General features: G+C 39.1%; 1 protein-coding gene across 4 annotated transcripts in view; it reads right to left on the reverse strand.

Moving 5' to 3' along the window:
- Positions 1-17,307, reverse strand: part of SEC24D (SEC24 homolog D, COPII coat complex component) — a 98,972-nt gene extending 81,665 nt beyond the window's left edge. For 2 of the 4 annotated variants that reach the window (XM_026499239.4, XM_026499238.4), the window contains exons 1-4: positions 17,056-17,307; positions 14,728-14,886; positions 6,077-6,206; positions 180-328 (exon numbers count right to left, since the gene is read on the reverse strand). In XM_026499239.4, coding sequence (XP_026355024.2) covers positions 180-328; positions 6,077-6,206; positions 14,728-14,845 — 397 coding nt within the window. In that variant the 5' untranslated portion in view covers positions 14,846-14,886; positions 17,056-17,307. Of the gene's footprint in view, positions 1-179; positions 329-6,076; positions 6,207-14,727; positions 14,887-16,290; positions 16,800-17,055 lie in introns of those variants that run through there. The other 2 variants (XM_048212329.2, XM_044384290.3) reach the window with 2 other exon arrangements.
- Between the last annotated feature and the right edge of the window lie 739 nt (positions 17,308-18,046).

The following is an 18,046-nucleotide window of genomic DNA, read 5'->3' on the forward strand; positions in this document are numbered from 1 at the left end:
ATAGCCATACATAATACAGATGATTTACATAAAAATGTCTACAAAACCACTTCAATGTGATGTGCGAGAGTTACACCTATTTTTTTGAGTTATGTCTATTCTAAAAATGGAAAAAAACATCTTCAATAAGAATACTCATGAAATAGGTGGTCAGCAAACACTCATAATGAAACTGTTACCATAGCTGTTAATGTGCATAGCACTGAGCTGATGGCCCAGTTGGGCGATGGATGAAGTGGATGCAGGACTTGGATAAGATGATGGTGTAGATGGTGAGTATGGTGCATAGGAGGACGCTGCACTGTTGACAGGTGGAGGACCTGGAAATCTAAGAGAGAAAAAAGGATGCTAAACAATATCATAGTTTCATATGCAAATGATATACAACAAAAACACTAACTTGTTAAATTAAGTAAGCCCATCTAGTGGGCACTCAGGAAATGACTGATATTTTATCCTACGTCTTTAATTCTTATTAATGTGAGCTCAAAATGAATCATGTAGCATCATCTCTTAACTATGCTCACAAGCTCAACACATGAAGAAACTTAGCAAAAAAATTCCTAATGTAAACACAAAACCAGATTTGGAAATCAAGTTGGGAAGCTGAGTCTACCACAGGCTTATCTATACCAGGGTTAATGATTAATAGAACAGAACCAAGAAAAATAAAATGCTTTGTGGTTGTATCTTTATGATCATTCTCCTTTTTCCTACCCAGCTTTTAAAATAAAACATCACCTGCATTATAATTTCAGTGCCCTGCAAAACAGTACTTGAAAGTGAACAACTCAGTAAAAAGTTCTGAAATCATTCATTCTTTTTCATCTAAAGATTCCATCATGCTTTACCTTTAATTTAGCTTGAACTTACTGTATATTTATTTTTCCTTATTTTGAATGAAACCATGGCTACCATAGAATAGAAACAGTGTTCCTATTGTAGTTAATCTGCAGAATGAAGTTAAAGCTTTCCCTCCAAGTTACATTATGCTTCTTATTAATAAAAATGAAATTTTCCCAGATGGTATACTCTGCATTCAATTTCTCCATAAACTGGGAACTATGTCCCTAGTGGCACACGCTCTTGCCTTCCATCTTTCACTGCCACTTGAGAGGCTAGGAGCAGAGCCTGAGAGAGGCCAGTGGTTTGCCTGAAGTCATACAACTTATGTGTGACAAAACCAGGACTAGCCTCTTCCCAGGTCTTAAATGAGTACACTTTCCAAAACATCACACTAATTTTTTCTTGTCATTTTTCTCCATTTTTCTTAAATTGAATGATTACTGTAAACAAAACTTAAAATTAACCTTCAAACCATTATGCTCTATGGTATTAAGCATATTTCAGAATGATGATACCCCAAACTTTGAGTTAAATGAATGAATGATCAAATGTTTTTTCTATGTAAAAGTACAAGCTATCCTATAGCAGATACTTGGTTATAAAGGGTTATAAAGTTAGAATGAATAACATTTTAACCCAAACAATACTGCTTAGCAAAGCTGTTGATTTCCTCTCGTCAAAAATTGAAAAAAGACCAACACAGTTACACTAAACATCTTTTAAGTAATTTTTGGAACAAAAATGAACAAAGAGAGAAAATATAAAAGTTAACATTTCACGGAAGTTTTGTTTATATCTCTTATTTACTAATGACACTAGGAATAAGAAAGGCAAGGCAAAATATAACTCTAGTTTTAATTGACATATTTAAAATATTGTTGGTCACTTAGAAATGATTTCAAGAATTGTGTTGTTATGTTTTGTAAATTCATTGTTTCATAAAAACATCATTTCTTTTTTTAAGAAATTATACTTCTGCCTTTTTAAAAAAGTCACGAGAGATAGATACATGCAATAATTACAAACAGGCAGAATGTACATGGTCTATAAGAATATAGTAATGGGTTTAGCATGAGGTACTGTTACAGGGTTTGGATCCAATAAGCAGGAACTGGGAACCAGGAGTTAAATTGGGGGGAGGAGAGATTATTCAATTGTTTAAGAAAAAAATTCTCTAGGGGTGCCTGGGTGGCACAGCGGTTAAGCGTCTGCCTTCGGCTCAGGGCGTGATCCTGGTGTTATGGGATCGAGCCCCACATCAGGCTCCTCTGCTATGAGCCTGCTTCTTCCTCTCCCACTCCCCCTGCTTGTGTTCCCTCTCTCGCTGGCTGTCTCTATCTCTGTCAAATAAATAAATAAAATCTTTAAAAAAAAAAATTCTCTAAAACATGTTCACAAATATTTCACAAATGTTAATAATATTTTTAAAATATAAAATTGTATGAATAATTTATTACATAGTACAAATAGAATGAAGTATGTTTCAAATGGAAGTTATGACACAGCAGCCTCCAGTATTTTTCTTAAACTTAACCAAAGTTTAATTATTTAAAATACAGAATGAGAGAATACACAACCACATATGGCCATTACTTCTCGACCCATAAATGACTACTTATCCTTCATTGTTTAATATATGTCCTGGGAATTAGGCTTTAGAAATTCACAATTAAATTATTTTTCCTAAACAACTTAAATGTTGTAAATCTTACACAGAATTGAATTTTAAAAGCCATTTTATTAACTTAAGAATAAAGTAGTAGTAAAGGGCTAACAAAAACTTTCACGTAGATAAGGGAAAAAAGATTAACAGAACATTTTAAACATGCAAAGTGATTTAATATTTTTCAATTTCAATACTTTACTCAATTAGTTAATGCAAGGTCACACAGCATGTAGGTATCAGTTATGAATCTGGGTCTCAAGGCTCCCAGCCTGGAGACCCTGGTGTGTGACTATGGGCAAGCCACTTAATCTCCATAGCTCTCAGCTTTCAAATGAAAAAATGAGCAGAAAGAATGGAATAATCCCTTTCTGTGTTATAAATATAGTGGTTAAAATTAAGAATCATATCATTTAAATCTTTTTCATGTTGGTTCCTTCACTTAACATATTTCTGGGCAGAGAAAATACTCAATTCTATATTTTAATTTACTGTTTCACTGAATGTCAGAAAAGGGCAGATCCACCATAAAAAACAACATTCAATAAAGAATTACTATAAGAAGATTAATAAAACATGAAAATTTAGCTTCAGTTTAGTCCTAAACCTCTGGAGAGTTGACTCAGTTGTCTGTGGCCTGCTCAACCTCAAATATTTCTTGTTTTTAAGTTTGTAACAAATTGCTCAGTAGTGAGCTGTATGCTGAAGGTTGCTAGAACGTGGAGATATGGTACCAAATTTGTCAAGACTGGACTAAAGTAAAATCTGGGTTTTAAATACTCAGTCCATACAGTAGAGAAAACAAAATCTCTGCCCATTATCACTGCTTTCTACAAAAAAAAAAAAAAAAGGAAAGAAAGAAGAAAAGAAAAAATTAAAGAGAAAACAACTATTTCTTTTATTTTTCTTGCTTCCTCCTTTTCACTGCAACCAAGTTCTTAGCAGATTTCACCCCATCAGCTTCAATTTGGGACGATGAATCTCCTCTTCCCATCCTCTTCTTCCCAATTTCATTGATCAAAATAGATAACTTATATGACTTACAGTTATAGATTTTATTTCCTAGATTAATCCCACCCAGCAATAACACTTTGTAGATTAACGTTAGTACCATTTACAAGTTTAAGACATTTATTCTGCCTCAGCCAAGATCAAAAAGACAAATGACTAGGTATGATTTTTAAATTTTATGAAACGCCTGTGAAGGAGCAATATTTAAAAATAAAAATGATAAATTTTTAAATTTTAATCAACATAATGACTCCGAATTATATCTTGTTTTCATTCGAGAGTTTAGATATTGTAAAAATTAAGAGATTCTTTTTGATGGGTTCTCTAAGTATAAACAGCACCGACGAAATGCTATAATCATCAAAGAAATGTCATGAGCCACCTATGCTCTCTGACACCCCCTGTCATCAGACTGTGTGATTCACCTGCAAGATCACTGTGCCCTTTGCCCTTGCACTTAACTATGTACACAGAAATATGTCCCATGAGGGCAAAGTAGCATGGTAACCGTGGACGCTGAGCATGAATACTAGACTTTTCCCTGACTTTTTCATTTTTAAATCCATTTCTGACCTTTAATTCACAGTTCAAGTTGAAGCAAGTGAACAGTGGGAGAGATGGGGCAAAATCTGTCAGGGTTTCCCTGGGAATCAGAATAAAAGCAGATTTCTAGGTTGAGCTGTCATGAGTAGCTAGACCGAACGAACAGAAAGGACAAGCTGCAGACAGTAGACCTTCTACATACCTGAAAATGGTACTGACAACTGCTAACACGTATTGAGTCTTTCATGGGCATTATGCACTACGAAAGATTCTCTGCATGCATTAACCACCAAAATCCTTACAACCACATCATTATAGTTAAAATTGTGATGAGGGACCTAAGGAACACAGAAGTGAAGTAATAGCTGCCTAAGCCAAGAGTAGTAAACACGTCCTGATTCTACACAGTCTACACTCTTCACAGTGCCAGACTTTGTGCTGAGCTCACAACCACACGGCCAAGGTCTATCTGATGGTAAAGTCCACAGTTTACTTATTTCTAAGGAAACTAATTCAAGTGAAACAAATGGAAAGAAGCAAAAGATCAATACAATCTAAGCTGACACCAGTGACCAAAAGCTTTAACTTCAAACCTGCTGCTTAATTTTTGCATTTCTTCTTTAAAAAAAAATCTAAAATGCTTGGCAGTTCACAACAATAAACATTTCCAGATTTTCTCCCCTGTGCTCTGGACTGAGAGTTCTATTTCCTCATTTTACAAGTGAGCAAAATGAGGAAGCCTAGAGGCCCAGGAACTTCACCAGCATCACACAACAGGCTAATTTTTGAGCCAGAAGAGGCATCTTGGTTCTCAGTCTTTCTACTCTAATCCTTATGCCCCACTACCATGCTAATGAGACTAGGTAGGGGTCGTAGGGTCAGGTCCTGAGTCAGCCCTTTGACTTTGTGCTCTTTGTTCAAACCACAACCACATGTATATCAGATTACTTAGACTCACTGATCCTCTGTTTCCTTCACTCTGTATCTCACAGCAACCATGTCAATGGTAAATGTTATCAAACAAGAGCCAGGAAGTGTCACCCTCACAAACGTCCTGTAAGAGCATTAACTTCATGATATTTAAAAGTCCAGACAGTTTTCCCACTAACAGGGACTACTGACGGGCCCCTTGAAAGGATAACTGAATGGCTTCAGCAGCAGCAGGTCCAGATTCACACTGAGGGGTTACTCCTCCCCTCACCCCTACAGCCTAACAGCCTGGAAAAGGAACCTAGGAAATGAAGCCTCCAGGTACTCCTTGGAGAAATCCCAAAGTAAATACCACAAACAGCTTTGGCACTGGGATTCTCAAGAGCAGCAGCTCACAGACAAACAATAATGGGACTTCCAGCAGGGAAGGTGTGATGATGGCTCCCTTCCCAGGGGAGAGTCCCCAGGGGGGTATAGAGCTCTACACATCTCATACATCTCACACTGTGGCTTCTTCAGGTCTGCCTCCAACTTTTCCCTTCCTTAATTTATTACAAACTCAAGCAGAGGATTTATTTCCTGTGCTGTTTTTACTATCGACCTACCTTTCAAAAACCCCTTATTGGCATCTGTACCTTCCACATCAAATCCAGTTTTACCACTGGCCACAATATGATTCAATTTTTAAAATATTCATTAAGCACCTACTGGCACTGAGCTCAGTTCTACAAAGGATTCAAGAGGATAGATGATTTAAAATTTATTGGGGCATATAGGCCGGAGACATCTGAAGGAATCAGAGATAATATGGAACTCTAAAACAAGAGGAATATAATCTAAACGTAAAATGTGTGGTATTGACACAAGTAATTTTTTATATATTTTTGAATATGTACTGGTATTGTTTTTGTTCCTAACTTTTCTAAATGCTTTGTTTCCTAGGACAGTCTAGTAAGCCCTTTCAAGGGTGTGGGCAGTATCAAGAGGACAAACTTTCAATCAATAAACATGCAAGTTTAGAAGGCACTTGTGAGACAATTTTAGTAGAATATACAAATACGGATTGGAATCTACCTAGCTCACCTTTGGGGAGGATGCCCTTGGGCATGAGCTCCATTCTGGCCAAATTGATGGGGTCCAGGAGGTGAAGGGCCCTGAGGCAACATCCCCCCAGGGGCAGCAGCCCCCAAAGGCCCTGCTGGCTTCATCATACCTGCAACAGAAGGGCATGAATTTAGAAGAGTATGAATGTGCAAAGAGAGAGGATGCCATGCCATTAGGTAGGAGGAGGAGGAGGGGGAAAGTGGGTTAAGACAAGTTCTCCTTCAAATTTGCATTAACCAACACAGACCGGGTGCCTGGGTGGCTCAGTTGTTAAGCGTCTGCCTTCGGCTCAGGGCGTGATCCCAGAGTCCTGGGATCGAGCCCCACATCAGGCTCCTCCTCTGCGAGCCTGCTTCTTCCACTCCCACTCCCCCTGTCTGTGTTCCCCCTCTCGCTGGCTGTCTCTCTCTGTTAAATAAATAAATAAAATCTTAAAAAAAAAAAAAAATCACAGACCTACAGACCTATCAATGCCAGGCTCCGGCACAGTTATTTGACCATCATAATGACAGGAGAACAGAAAAGGAAAGAATCATTTCAATACTAAAGAGAAATCAAAACAGAAGAAATAAACTTGCATTTGGTAGAAGCACCCTGATAGAATATACTATCACACAAAGAATGCTAGAATACACAATGAAAGATGCCATTCTGGATATCAAAAAATAACTCAAAAAAAAAACAGTATGAGGCATCATCAAGATCCTAACTGTAACTATGAAAAAAAAAAAAAACCTCTGAAAATGCCTTTGAGTTATAGCATGAGGAAAACAAATAGAAAGTAGCATCTGTTTTTCCAACAAATGCAAAGGAAGCCTTTAGAGTTAATAACCTTCCAGGATTCCAAATAGTTGGGTGACAAACAATCGAGGGACTCCTCCAGTCATCATACTCACTCATTTAAAGTGTGGGATCACGTGATTAGCAGACATTCTTGGCAATAACTGTTTTCCTTTATAAGAAGTTCCTTCTCAAGATAAAAGATCTCTAAAGGTCTCTCTTTAGAACTGTTTGCAGACATTTTTCTCTTCTGGAGAAATTGTGGTATAGAAGAAAAATCACTGAACATGGGTTAGAGGAGTTCAAGGCCCCACCTGGCCATTTCCTAGCAGACAGATGTATGGTGCCGGCCAAGAAGTTTATATTTAAGTACCTGAGTTTCCTTACCCTCACTGCAAAAGGAAACGCTTGGCCTACATTACTTGTGACACCCCTTCTAGTCTTTTAAAAGAAAAAAAAAAAAAAAAAGAAGAAGAAGAAGAAAAAAAAAAAAACCCGTCTTCTGTTTGCTCTCTCCACTTCCAATCTGCTTGCTTTGTTCCAGCTCATTCAACTTAACTTTTGACCCCACCCTCCTCTCAGGTACCATCACCAATGACCTCCTAGATGCCTTGTGTGCATTCCTCCACTTGACCTCATGACGATATTTCATACCCAACATCTCCTTTCTTCTTTTATCTTCCTCTAGAGAGTTTATTCTCTCAGATAACAAGAGAACTGACTGGATGACCTTGAAGGTGCCAAAGAAAAGTTTCTTATATTATCATCATGGTACTTTTGAAAGCATGCTTTCAGATGCTTGGGTAATACAGAATGTAATATAAGCAGGGAAATGGCTGTATTCATGAAAAATATTATTGAAATTTTCACAGAGGGTTTTTTTTTTTCTTGTAATGGGATTCCTCAAACTTAAGAAAAAATTTATATTAACTTTACAGACACAGTCTTATTTAGCAATTTTTCATACACTAAGAAGAAAAACAACAATTTTTCTTATAACACTACATTTTTCTTTGACGTTCTAAACTCCAAAGCCAGCAAAGTTAGAAAAATATGAGACTTGCAGTCACACAGACTCGGGTTTGAATTCCTTCTCCACCATTCAACAGCTGTGACCCTGACAAGGATACTTCTATCTTTTGAAACCTCGACTTTTAACAGTGTGTCAGAGCAGTAATGTCCTCTGTTTCTGAGAACTATTCTGAGAACTGAGTAAGGCAATAGGTATGAGAGCATCCAGATATGCCTGATATATAAGGCAATCAATCGATCAACAAATCTTGGCTTCCTCTCCTCTGACCATATTGCTTGCCCTCCTTTTTCCAAGGATTTATATTCTAGCAGAACATATACACCATAATTATATACATGCTTGTATTTTCATTTTTGAAACATTATTTTGGACAAAAATAGAAAATCCACCACACTAGTGCTAAAATAATAATTCCACATACTACAAGAAACCAAAGATATTTTAATTTCTTAGATAAGTAAGTAAATACCGATTTCATCAACAACCCTCATATATATGTCTGGAGTATCAAAAAACAGTTTTCGGAATTAGTCATGTCTGGGTATTCCCATGTGTATCCATGGGATGCACATGTTCAAAAATTTCTGTTTTCAAAAACAAAATTGAAAAAAAGACCCAGTTTACATATATTCAAGCAGAACTCTTATACACCAATATCACTAAAATGTTCTTTCCTTTTTATTTTTGAAAATCAACTCTATGGCAACGTTTCAAACTCATTCTTGTTCAAGGTACCTTCAATGTGCCTTTGAGACACCAAGAGCTCTTATGGAACTCACAATCATGTAAACAAACAAGGACAGAGCCTTGTGATTAGTGTTATAATATGCAGAGGGACAAGCTGACTCTTCCTAGAGGAATCAAGAAAGAGTTCAAAGAAGAAGGACTATTTGAGCTGAATCTTGCAAGACAAGCAGGAGTTTTCTTCACATAGAGACGGGATAGAGGATTTCAGATGAGAGAGCATGACATGATCAGGGACTGGTAGAAGATTGTGAGGAAAAGGGGCTGGAACAGAGGTTGTTCTGGTTGGTTGGGTCAGGCTGCTAAGTCCTGTATGCCATTTGGACTCTATCCTCAGGGCAAAGAGAAGTCAGAATCACTGTTATCTGCAAAGTCATAGTCTTCTCCTGACCACATTACAGGTGTTTTCAAAAGTGAACAGAGATAAAAAGAAATCAGGTTCTTTACAGAACAATATGAGAATTTTAATAGGAAAGGAAAACCATACCATGAGAAAGAACCGCCTATGCTTATGCCAAAAGAAAAATCCCTAAAATCACAAACTGGTCTCTAACACAGTGGCAGATATTATAGACTAGCTTACTCAATACCAATTCCATTTCCTTTCTGGCTTACCTTTCTGAATGGTTCTGAGCTGGAAAGATGGAATCTCCATTGCATACATTCTCTTACAAATGGGGTTTGGCAAAAAAAACACCCCCCTGGGAGACCCTGGACAGGGGGCAGAGATGATGGTTCTGGGGTAGACACACACTGGCTACTAAAGGAATAGTCCTGTGTGGGGTGCATTTCTATGGACTACGGAGTCCCAAGCTTGGTTCTGGCTTTTTCTAATACTCTCTTGGCTTCTTGATGCCCTTTAACAAATCGCTTTCTGCTATAGTAGTTTCTATGATTAACGACAACAAATAAAAAAACCCTGCCAAAAAACATCATCACAGAAAAGCATACCTTGGATTTGCCCCTGGATCTGACACACTAAAACCGAAATTAAAAACCATTTGTGAAAAAAAAAGTTTATCTAAAATAAACAAAGATGCCTTTTATTGCTTTATGTTGTCTAATTACCATGGCTAGAACCTCCAATATCATGTTGAATAAAAGTGGTGAGAATGGACATCCTTGTCTTGTTCCTGACCTTAGGGGAAAAACTCTCAGTTTTTCACCACTGAGTATGATATTAGCTGTGGGTTTTTCATATAAGGCCTTCATTATGTTGAGGTATGTTCCCTTTAGACCTACTTTGCAGAGATTTTTTATCATAAATGGATGTTGTACTTTGTCAAATCTTTTTTCTGTATCTATTGAAATGATCATACGGCTTTTATCCTTTCTCCTGTTGATGTGATGTATCATGTTGATTGTTCTGTGAATACTGAACCACCCTTGCATCCCAGGAATAAATCCTACTTGATTGTGGATGTATGATTCTTTTAATATATTGTTGGATTCAGTTTGCTAATATTTTGTTAAGGATTTTTGCATCTATATTCATGAGAAACACTGGCCTACAGTTCTCTTTTTTGTGGTGTCTTTATCTGGCTTTGGTATCAGGGTAATGCTGGCCTCATAGAATGAATTTGGAAGTGTTCCTTCTTCTTCTGTTTCTTTGGAATAGTTTGAGAAGGTATTAACTCTGGCAAAATAACTCAGTCAGGGAAAGACAAATGCCATATGATCTTTTCATATGTGGAATTTAAGAAAGAAAACAAATGTGCAAAGAGGGGAAAAAGAGAGAGAGGCAAACCAAGAAACAGACTCTTAACTATAGAGAATAAACTGATGGTTCCCAGAGGAGAGGTGGGTGGGAGGATGGGTGAAATAGGTGATGGAGATAATAAATGCACTTACCATGATTAAATAATAAAATAAAATAAAATAAAATAAAATAAAATAAAATAAAGATAAGTTCCCTATTATATGGACATAATCATAATGACCACTGTTCCTAAGGCACTGTGCCTGGTGGTATACCTATATAATTTGCTATTTATTATGAGCCTCACCACTTCCACAGCCCTACCCTACTTCCAGGACATCAACAGTTCTTGCCTCTTAGCTTCCAGACCAGTGGTCCTCAATCAGGGATGATCTTGCCCCTGAAGGGACATTTGCCCCTGAAGGGACATCTTAGACATGTCTAAGATTTTTGGTTGTCACAACCTGGAGATGGGGCGTAAGGGGCCAGGTGCGTATAGGATGGGTTGTACTGGTACCCACTGTGTAGAGGCCAAGAATGCTATTAAACATCCTACACTACACAGCATAGCCTCCCACAACAAAGAATTAACTGGCCCCAAATGTCACCAGTGCTGAGGATGAGAAACCCTGTTCCAGAAAGCAGTGTGTCCAGGTCTGATGCCTTCACTACACTTTGTAATGTGGAGTGTACCTGTTTCTAAAATATACATGGGATCATTACCCTTCCCAGTTTAAAATGCTTCAGTGGCACCCTACTACCCTTAAAATGAAGCCTAAATAAAGTCTTAAGATGACCCCACTTTCTACTCAAGGCCTACCTCTTACTACTGGCACTCTACATATCAGCCAGGCTGAACCTCTTGCAGGTGGCTCAAAAGTGCCACCCCCGACCCCAGCAAGCTGCCTCCCTACTTGGCCAACTTTTACTCATCTTCCAGGTCATTTCTTCCAGGAAGATTCCCTTGATCTTTAAGTCTTGGTTATGTGCCCCTGCCATGTGCTACCATGGCACTCCCTACTTCCTTTATCTTGGTACTACCCCCTGTATTGTCACTGTCAATTTACTTAATGCATGTCCCACTAGATAAATAAGTATTATAAGGGCTGAGATTAGGTTTATTTTATTCATTGTTATATTGCCACAAAAAAGTATTTTGCTCATTCAATAAATCTGTTAAATTTGTTACTACATAGCATTAGCATCACATGATAGGCACAAATGGAAGTATGGTCTGTGAGAAACACAAAACAAGAGTTAGCACTGCCCAGACGTATGTAAGAATAGATACTTCAAGGAATCACAGCCAGGTTGCCTATGTCCATCAGAAAACCAACAAAAGGATCGTCAAAAGACTAGAAAAGAAGGCACATAAATTAGGAGATCTAGGGTCACTCAGCACAGAAAAATAAAGGCTAGGGTAATGTAGTATCAGCCTTAAATAATTAAACTAAAACACCATATTTTACAGAAAGGTATATTTACAGAATCTGATAGCCTGGTATCCATCTGAGAATTAAATAAGGGGAAGGAGGTTTAAATTAAAGTGTGAAGGTTTTAATCCAACAGAGACAGTTTATTTGTTGTTGGTAAATACCAGAGTGTTGCTGATGAATGAAGCAGCTTGTCATTCACACACTCATTTAATGAGTATCTTCTCTGTTCCATGCACATCTGTTATAATACAGTGTAGTAAATGGTAGAGAGGCCTGCACAGGTGTTAGGAGAACACAAAAGGAAGAAAGGATTTATAGATAGGCTTGAGAAAGAACAGTGGTCAGAAAGGCCTGCAAGCACAACACTTGAAGTGAATCTGAAGGAGGAGTATGAAAGTAAACCCTACCCGGAGGACAATATGAAGGCATGGATTGGCCTTCTAGTAATGTGGAATGCAAATCAGAGCACAAACCAGCCTCCCAATGACTAATGGCTTAGTACCACTGCTGTAACAGATATGGTAATGTGGCAGACCAACTGAAAAAAAGAAAATGGGTAAATTAATGAAGGTCTAAGGAGCTTAAAATACAATTGGTAGCCATGGGAAGTCATTGAAGATTTTAAGCAAAAGAAGTAAAAAAATTAGAATTGCATGCTATAAAAATCCCTCCAGCACAGAACTGGATGCTTGGAAAAAGGCAGTACTGGAGAGAGAGAGAGAATGGATAAGAGATCATTTTAGTAATCCAGGTGAAAGATGAATGGCTTGAACAAGAGAGTTACAAGAGGATAGAGAGGAGGAAGCAGGTAGGAAATAGGTTTACAATCAACCCAAAAGAATTTCGGAGGACAGTTGCATTGAACAAGATAAAATGAAGAGACTGTTTTTAATAGTGAAAGTTTCTAATTTGGATAACTGAGTGAATGATGATGACGCTGGGTGAGATATGGAATGCTAGGAAAATATAGGTTCCATGAAAAAAATTCTGAATTATTTTGGACATGATGAGTTTAATGTGCCCATGTAAACAGGTGGGCAATTGAAAATATGGGTCTGGAGCTTAGGAGAGACATATGGGCTAGAGAAATAGATCTGAGAGACTAGTACGTCATATGGAATGTTACAGCCTAGGGAAAAAAATCTAAGAGAGGAGAAGAGGGGTGACGATAGAACAAAGAAAGAGAAACAGCAATACCTAGGGTCATTGAGAAGGGGTAGGGCGCTCCTTAGAAAAAGATGTCCAGAAAGCGATCAAGAAAAATAACAAAAGATGGTGTCACTGGAACCAAAGGAGAAGAGAATTTTGTACAAACAAGAGCCGTAAACAGTGCCAAATTCAAAAGATGACAGGACAGTGTCTACTGCATCTGGTTAATAGGACCACTGATGACCCTGGTGGGGGAAGGGTGGATGGGGCCCAAGCTATGGAGCAGAGACTACACTGAGCCATGGAGGGACTGAGAGGCAAGGATGGAGAGTCACTGAGGGAAGCAAGTACTTGCTTAAGAAGATGGCTGTGAAGAGAGGAAGAGTGAAGAATTCTGAAAGTTCTACTTAGGTGTGTATTAGAGTTTGTTGTTTGTTTTCTTGAGGGACTTGGGTATGATTCCTGGGACCTTGGATAAGTCACAGGACACTAGCCAGTCAGTTTTCTTAGCTGCAAAATAGAGCTAATAAACTACTGTACAGCATTGTGTGAAGATTAAATAAGATAATGCACATAAAGCTTTCAAGACCAGTTTTTGATATATGGGAAGCACTAAAAAAAAACAATTTATAATTTTCATCATATATAAATGCAGAAGGGGAATGAGCCACCAGATAGAGAGAAACTAGAAAAAGATGGTTCCTACAGGATCCAGATCTTTAAGTATTGTGGGGAATATGTGGTTCTGGACAAAAGGAAGATGCTTCATCTGAAGGTTTTTTAAAATCAGGGGCACACTAAATCACAAGGCTGACTTTCCACAGGAAATTCCCAGTCTTCGAGCATCTTCTGCAACAAACTGTGTGTGGTTGCTACAATCCAGCCTCCCTACAGGGCTTTCCTCACTCCTCAGTGGCTTTGCACTCCACACATCTATCCAGCAGAGCCCAGATCCTACACATCTGAGTCAGTCCTCGTGAGCCCCAAGAGATACTGATTTATACACAGCCAATTTCCACCAATGATTTGAGTTCAATTCTTCAGCATTCTCTCAGAATTCCCAAGAACTGTCTTACACAAATATTTTTAGGAGATTTGGGACCATTAGACCTGAAACAAGCTATTATTAGCCTCATTCCGACCCTGAAACTTGGTCCCTCAGAGCAGCCTCTTGATAAAGGAAGGTGACCTCACAGTGCCAACAGCCATCACAGCAATGGTAGTCCCACTCCATTGCTCCTTTTTCTCCCATCTTTGCCCCAAAAGCCAAGATTCCCTTATGAATACTATATTTTAAAGCAAACAATATTGTTGAATAATGATTTCAAGACAAGACCATGTTTTTCTTGTTATTATCATGGAGTAATCTTCGGTATGTGAATCTAATTGTATTTTTCCAATTTCAAACATGATTTTTTAATATGATCGCCAAAATATATACTATATATATAATATACAGCATATATATTTATTCACATTTAATTTGTTTTTTTATTACATGTTTAAATAACCTCACACCAAGAACAAATCTAATGGTAAAAACAAAGCACTCAGGAAGTTTCTTTTTTTAAATTTACATTTAAAAACCAAACTAGTTATATTCCATGCAATAACCAAACTGATGATGCAGGCTTCTTCTATAAGAGACTTTTCCAAGTAAGCCTATACTCTCAAACCACAGCATCATATAATGACCATTCAACATTCTGAAAGCTGCTCTTTCAGAATATCTTATGTCTCTGAGCCTGAGAATTAATAATAACATGCAAGTCAAAATAATGCACTTTACCTGGTGGAGAACCTGCATGAGATGGGTCCCCATAGTGTCCATAATGGGGTGGAGAAAGGCCTATTCCAGGCTGGGACTGAGAGTAGGGGGGTGTAGCCACATATCCTTGTTGACTCATTATGAAAATATCATTCCAAGGGATAGCTCTACAAAAGAACTCTGCAACAGAAGGAAAAAAAAATGTCAACAAGAGAGTTTGAGTTACTTAATGCTATTCAAAATATGAACACTGCTAATAAATATTTATAATGGTTTGAGGAAAATATCAGGTGTCTGAGACATCTTCATATCATACAACATATCATATTATCTTCTAAAAAGGCTCTGATCATAGCTCTATGGAACTCAGTAACTCATTCCTATAGGCAAATTCTCAGGCACAAAATCTGAATAACAACTGCCAATCACTTTTTCATTGGAAGAATGAACTATTTCCCAGATAGTCTCTCATAATGTATCCACTAGTTTTATGCCTTTGGTTTCCATGGCCCCGTTTCAGCACAAAGCATGCCAATAGCAATAATCACAAGTCATTCCATTGACTGACCAGCAGAACTGCCAGGAGTCTGCAATCAGATGTTTTATAACTTGTGTCATTTCAGTGCTATCCTAATTGGTAATTTTAGTCAGGCAGCTAGGATAAAGAGAAATCAATAGTCCAACAAATATAGCAGAAGATAAAGAATTTGGTAATGGACTTATTTTATGAGTCATAAAATGACTAAGCCAGGTTGCAGCCTGCAAACATTTAAGAGTTATCAGTGGTTTCTCATTCAAAGATGACAGACTCTCTTTCTAATTTAAATATCACACCTCTAAGAACATATACACATATATTTAAGGAACCAAGGGGAAAAAAGCAATTTCATATATGTTCAGGCACGTGCACACACCTCACAGTACAACATACTCATCTTGATTCTACTCAGAAGCTAAACATTGATTTATTCTAAATTTACCATTTTTCCACGTTTCACAAAATAAGACACATATCATAGAACTATTCTCAAAGAATTTTTTAATAAAAAAAAGCTCTGAATCCTGGTAAAGGAAGTAGGTTTTCACTACTAATCTACCAATACTTAGCTGTGTGATATGGAATAAGGTGAAGAACCTCTCTGGGCCTCAGTTCCATCTTACAAAGTAAAGGCTTTGCAAACATAAAACATTGATCCTACGATTTCTCTCCAATTCCTTCATCTTACACAGGAATATTTTTCCTTTTGTTGTTTTATGATGCTACCTTTTAAGGTAAAAGTTCAGTGATAAACCTGCTAAGACTTGAAATAGATCTATATTCAGGAAATTTCATTCTTCATTTGGTTTCATTTTCCTATTAAACTATAAATTTCCAAAATTAAAGAAAATATTATAAGATCATTTTCTTCTCCTTGAAAAGACAGAACTAAAGAGAGGAGAGATAGGCAAAAAGCCTGCTGGTCCACTTTGTTCCTGACAACACTTCTACCCTCCTCCCACTTTAGCAGAGAGAGACGTGGCAGCCTGAGCTTTGGTCAAGCTCATCCAACCGAGCACATTTAGGAAGTCAGCAGGAGCACACACCTACGTAGCAGCCTGTTGCTGAGTGACGGGGAGGAAAGGCAGGGATGTTCACTCCAAACAGCAGGAAGCAAGCAGTCGGGTCCCTCTTAACTGGTCCTGACAGGAATTTGCTTCCTCACGCAACCCAGTTTGCCACGTCAAACTTCCTCGCACAGCACCAAGTTACAGAAACCTGACTCAGCTTCAAGCGGCGACATGGCACAAAGCCACTTGGCAGGAGCAGGCCTACGATCAAAATCTAGGGAGCTTCAATCACAGAATAAGCCCCAGGCCACTGTCACTGGACAAGGAGAGCTAAGGTGCGCTTCTCACCCTGGACCAAGTTCGGATTTGGACAAACTGGTTTCGCTACCAGATAGGATGTCCCGAAGCTTGAAGATACAGTTGCCATTTTTACTCTATTTCCAATACTGCCTTCCTCCAAAGAGGAAATTAAGTTGATACAGAGACAAGAAAATCGCTGGCCGTGCCACTGGAATACTGTAGCTACTGAGGACCCTAACCACGCAGTTCCAGCATCCCAAGACAAAAAGATGGGGGCGGGGGCGGGTAAAAAATGCCCACGCCCACCCACCCCACCCCCATTATTAAACTGCACGAAAAGGCTAAAGGAGCTAAGTCTGAGGTCTCCTCCGCTGCCCTGCCACAAGTGAGCATCCAACCTCTCGCCAACCCCCATCCTAGGCCGGGCACCGCACCCCACTCCAGCTGTGCCTGGGGAGGGGCTGTCCCGCCAGCGCGTAGCCGGGCACGGAGAGGCACTACCTGGTCTGCTCCCGCACGCCGCTGGACTTCCGAGAGCCTGCGCTCTGCTCCTAGCGCCGGGTGCCCCCGGTGACCCAGCTCCTGCTGCGGTCGCTGCTCCCGCGGCGCCTTTCCCCCGGCCCTGTGTCACCACAGGCTGGTCTCGCGTACAGAGTTGCAGCCGGGCTGGGAACTGCCACGTCAAACACTCTCCCCGCTGCGCGCCCCCAGCGCGGAGGCTCAGACCAGCTGCCGCGCTCCCGCCGGCGCACGCGCACAGATCCGACAGGGCGGGGCCGGGCCGGAGCGCGGCCCGCGTATTGGCCGCCTGTCCTCCCTTTTTTTTTTCTCTATTTGCCTCTTCCTGTCTGTTTTGTTTGTTTGTTTCCCTATAGTACGTCAAAATTTTAACACTGTTGATAAATCTGAGCAACGTTTTCACAGTGGATCCCCGTGGGAAGGCTGGAGTGCTTAATGAGGGTTCATTCATTCTTTCATTCAACAGGTTGCGGCTTCAGCTATTCATTCATTGCGTTATTACTTGAGTAACTGTCATATTCCAGGTATTGCTTGAGGATACAGGAAGGTACAGGATTCAAGACCCCGAAGAGATTAGAATTTAAAGCCGAATCTGGCACTTAAAGGCGAATCTGGCACGTGTACACGAACAATTTGATGACGTATTCATGCAATGCACTACAGAGGAAGGAACGCCCAAGGCAGCCTGGCAACGTGTAAAATAGGAAGGAAGAGATGTCCCAACTGAAAAGTATGGGAAGGGATGTCTTCATTGAAGCTGAAATTGCTAGACTTCTGTGTATTCCTTCTAGGAATATCTACATATTCATTGTGAAGGAGGATAACTGAACCCACCCCAAACAGGGATCAATACATGTATAGAAACCCCGTGTTTAGCTCACTGTATTGTGAGAAACAGCTGAGAAAGGCAACATATGTGACACCCGGAATTTGACTTCTCTTCTCCATCTAGCCTTAAAAACTAGGACCTTCT

The sequence above is a fragment of the Ursus arctos genome, unplaced genomic scaffold (assembly GCF_023065955.2).
Source record: "Ursus arctos isolate Adak ecotype North America unplaced genomic scaffold, UrsArc2.0 scaffold_11, whole genome shotgun sequence".
Taxonomy (NCBI): Eukaryota; Metazoa; Chordata; class Mammalia; order Carnivora; family Ursidae; genus Ursus; species Ursus arctos.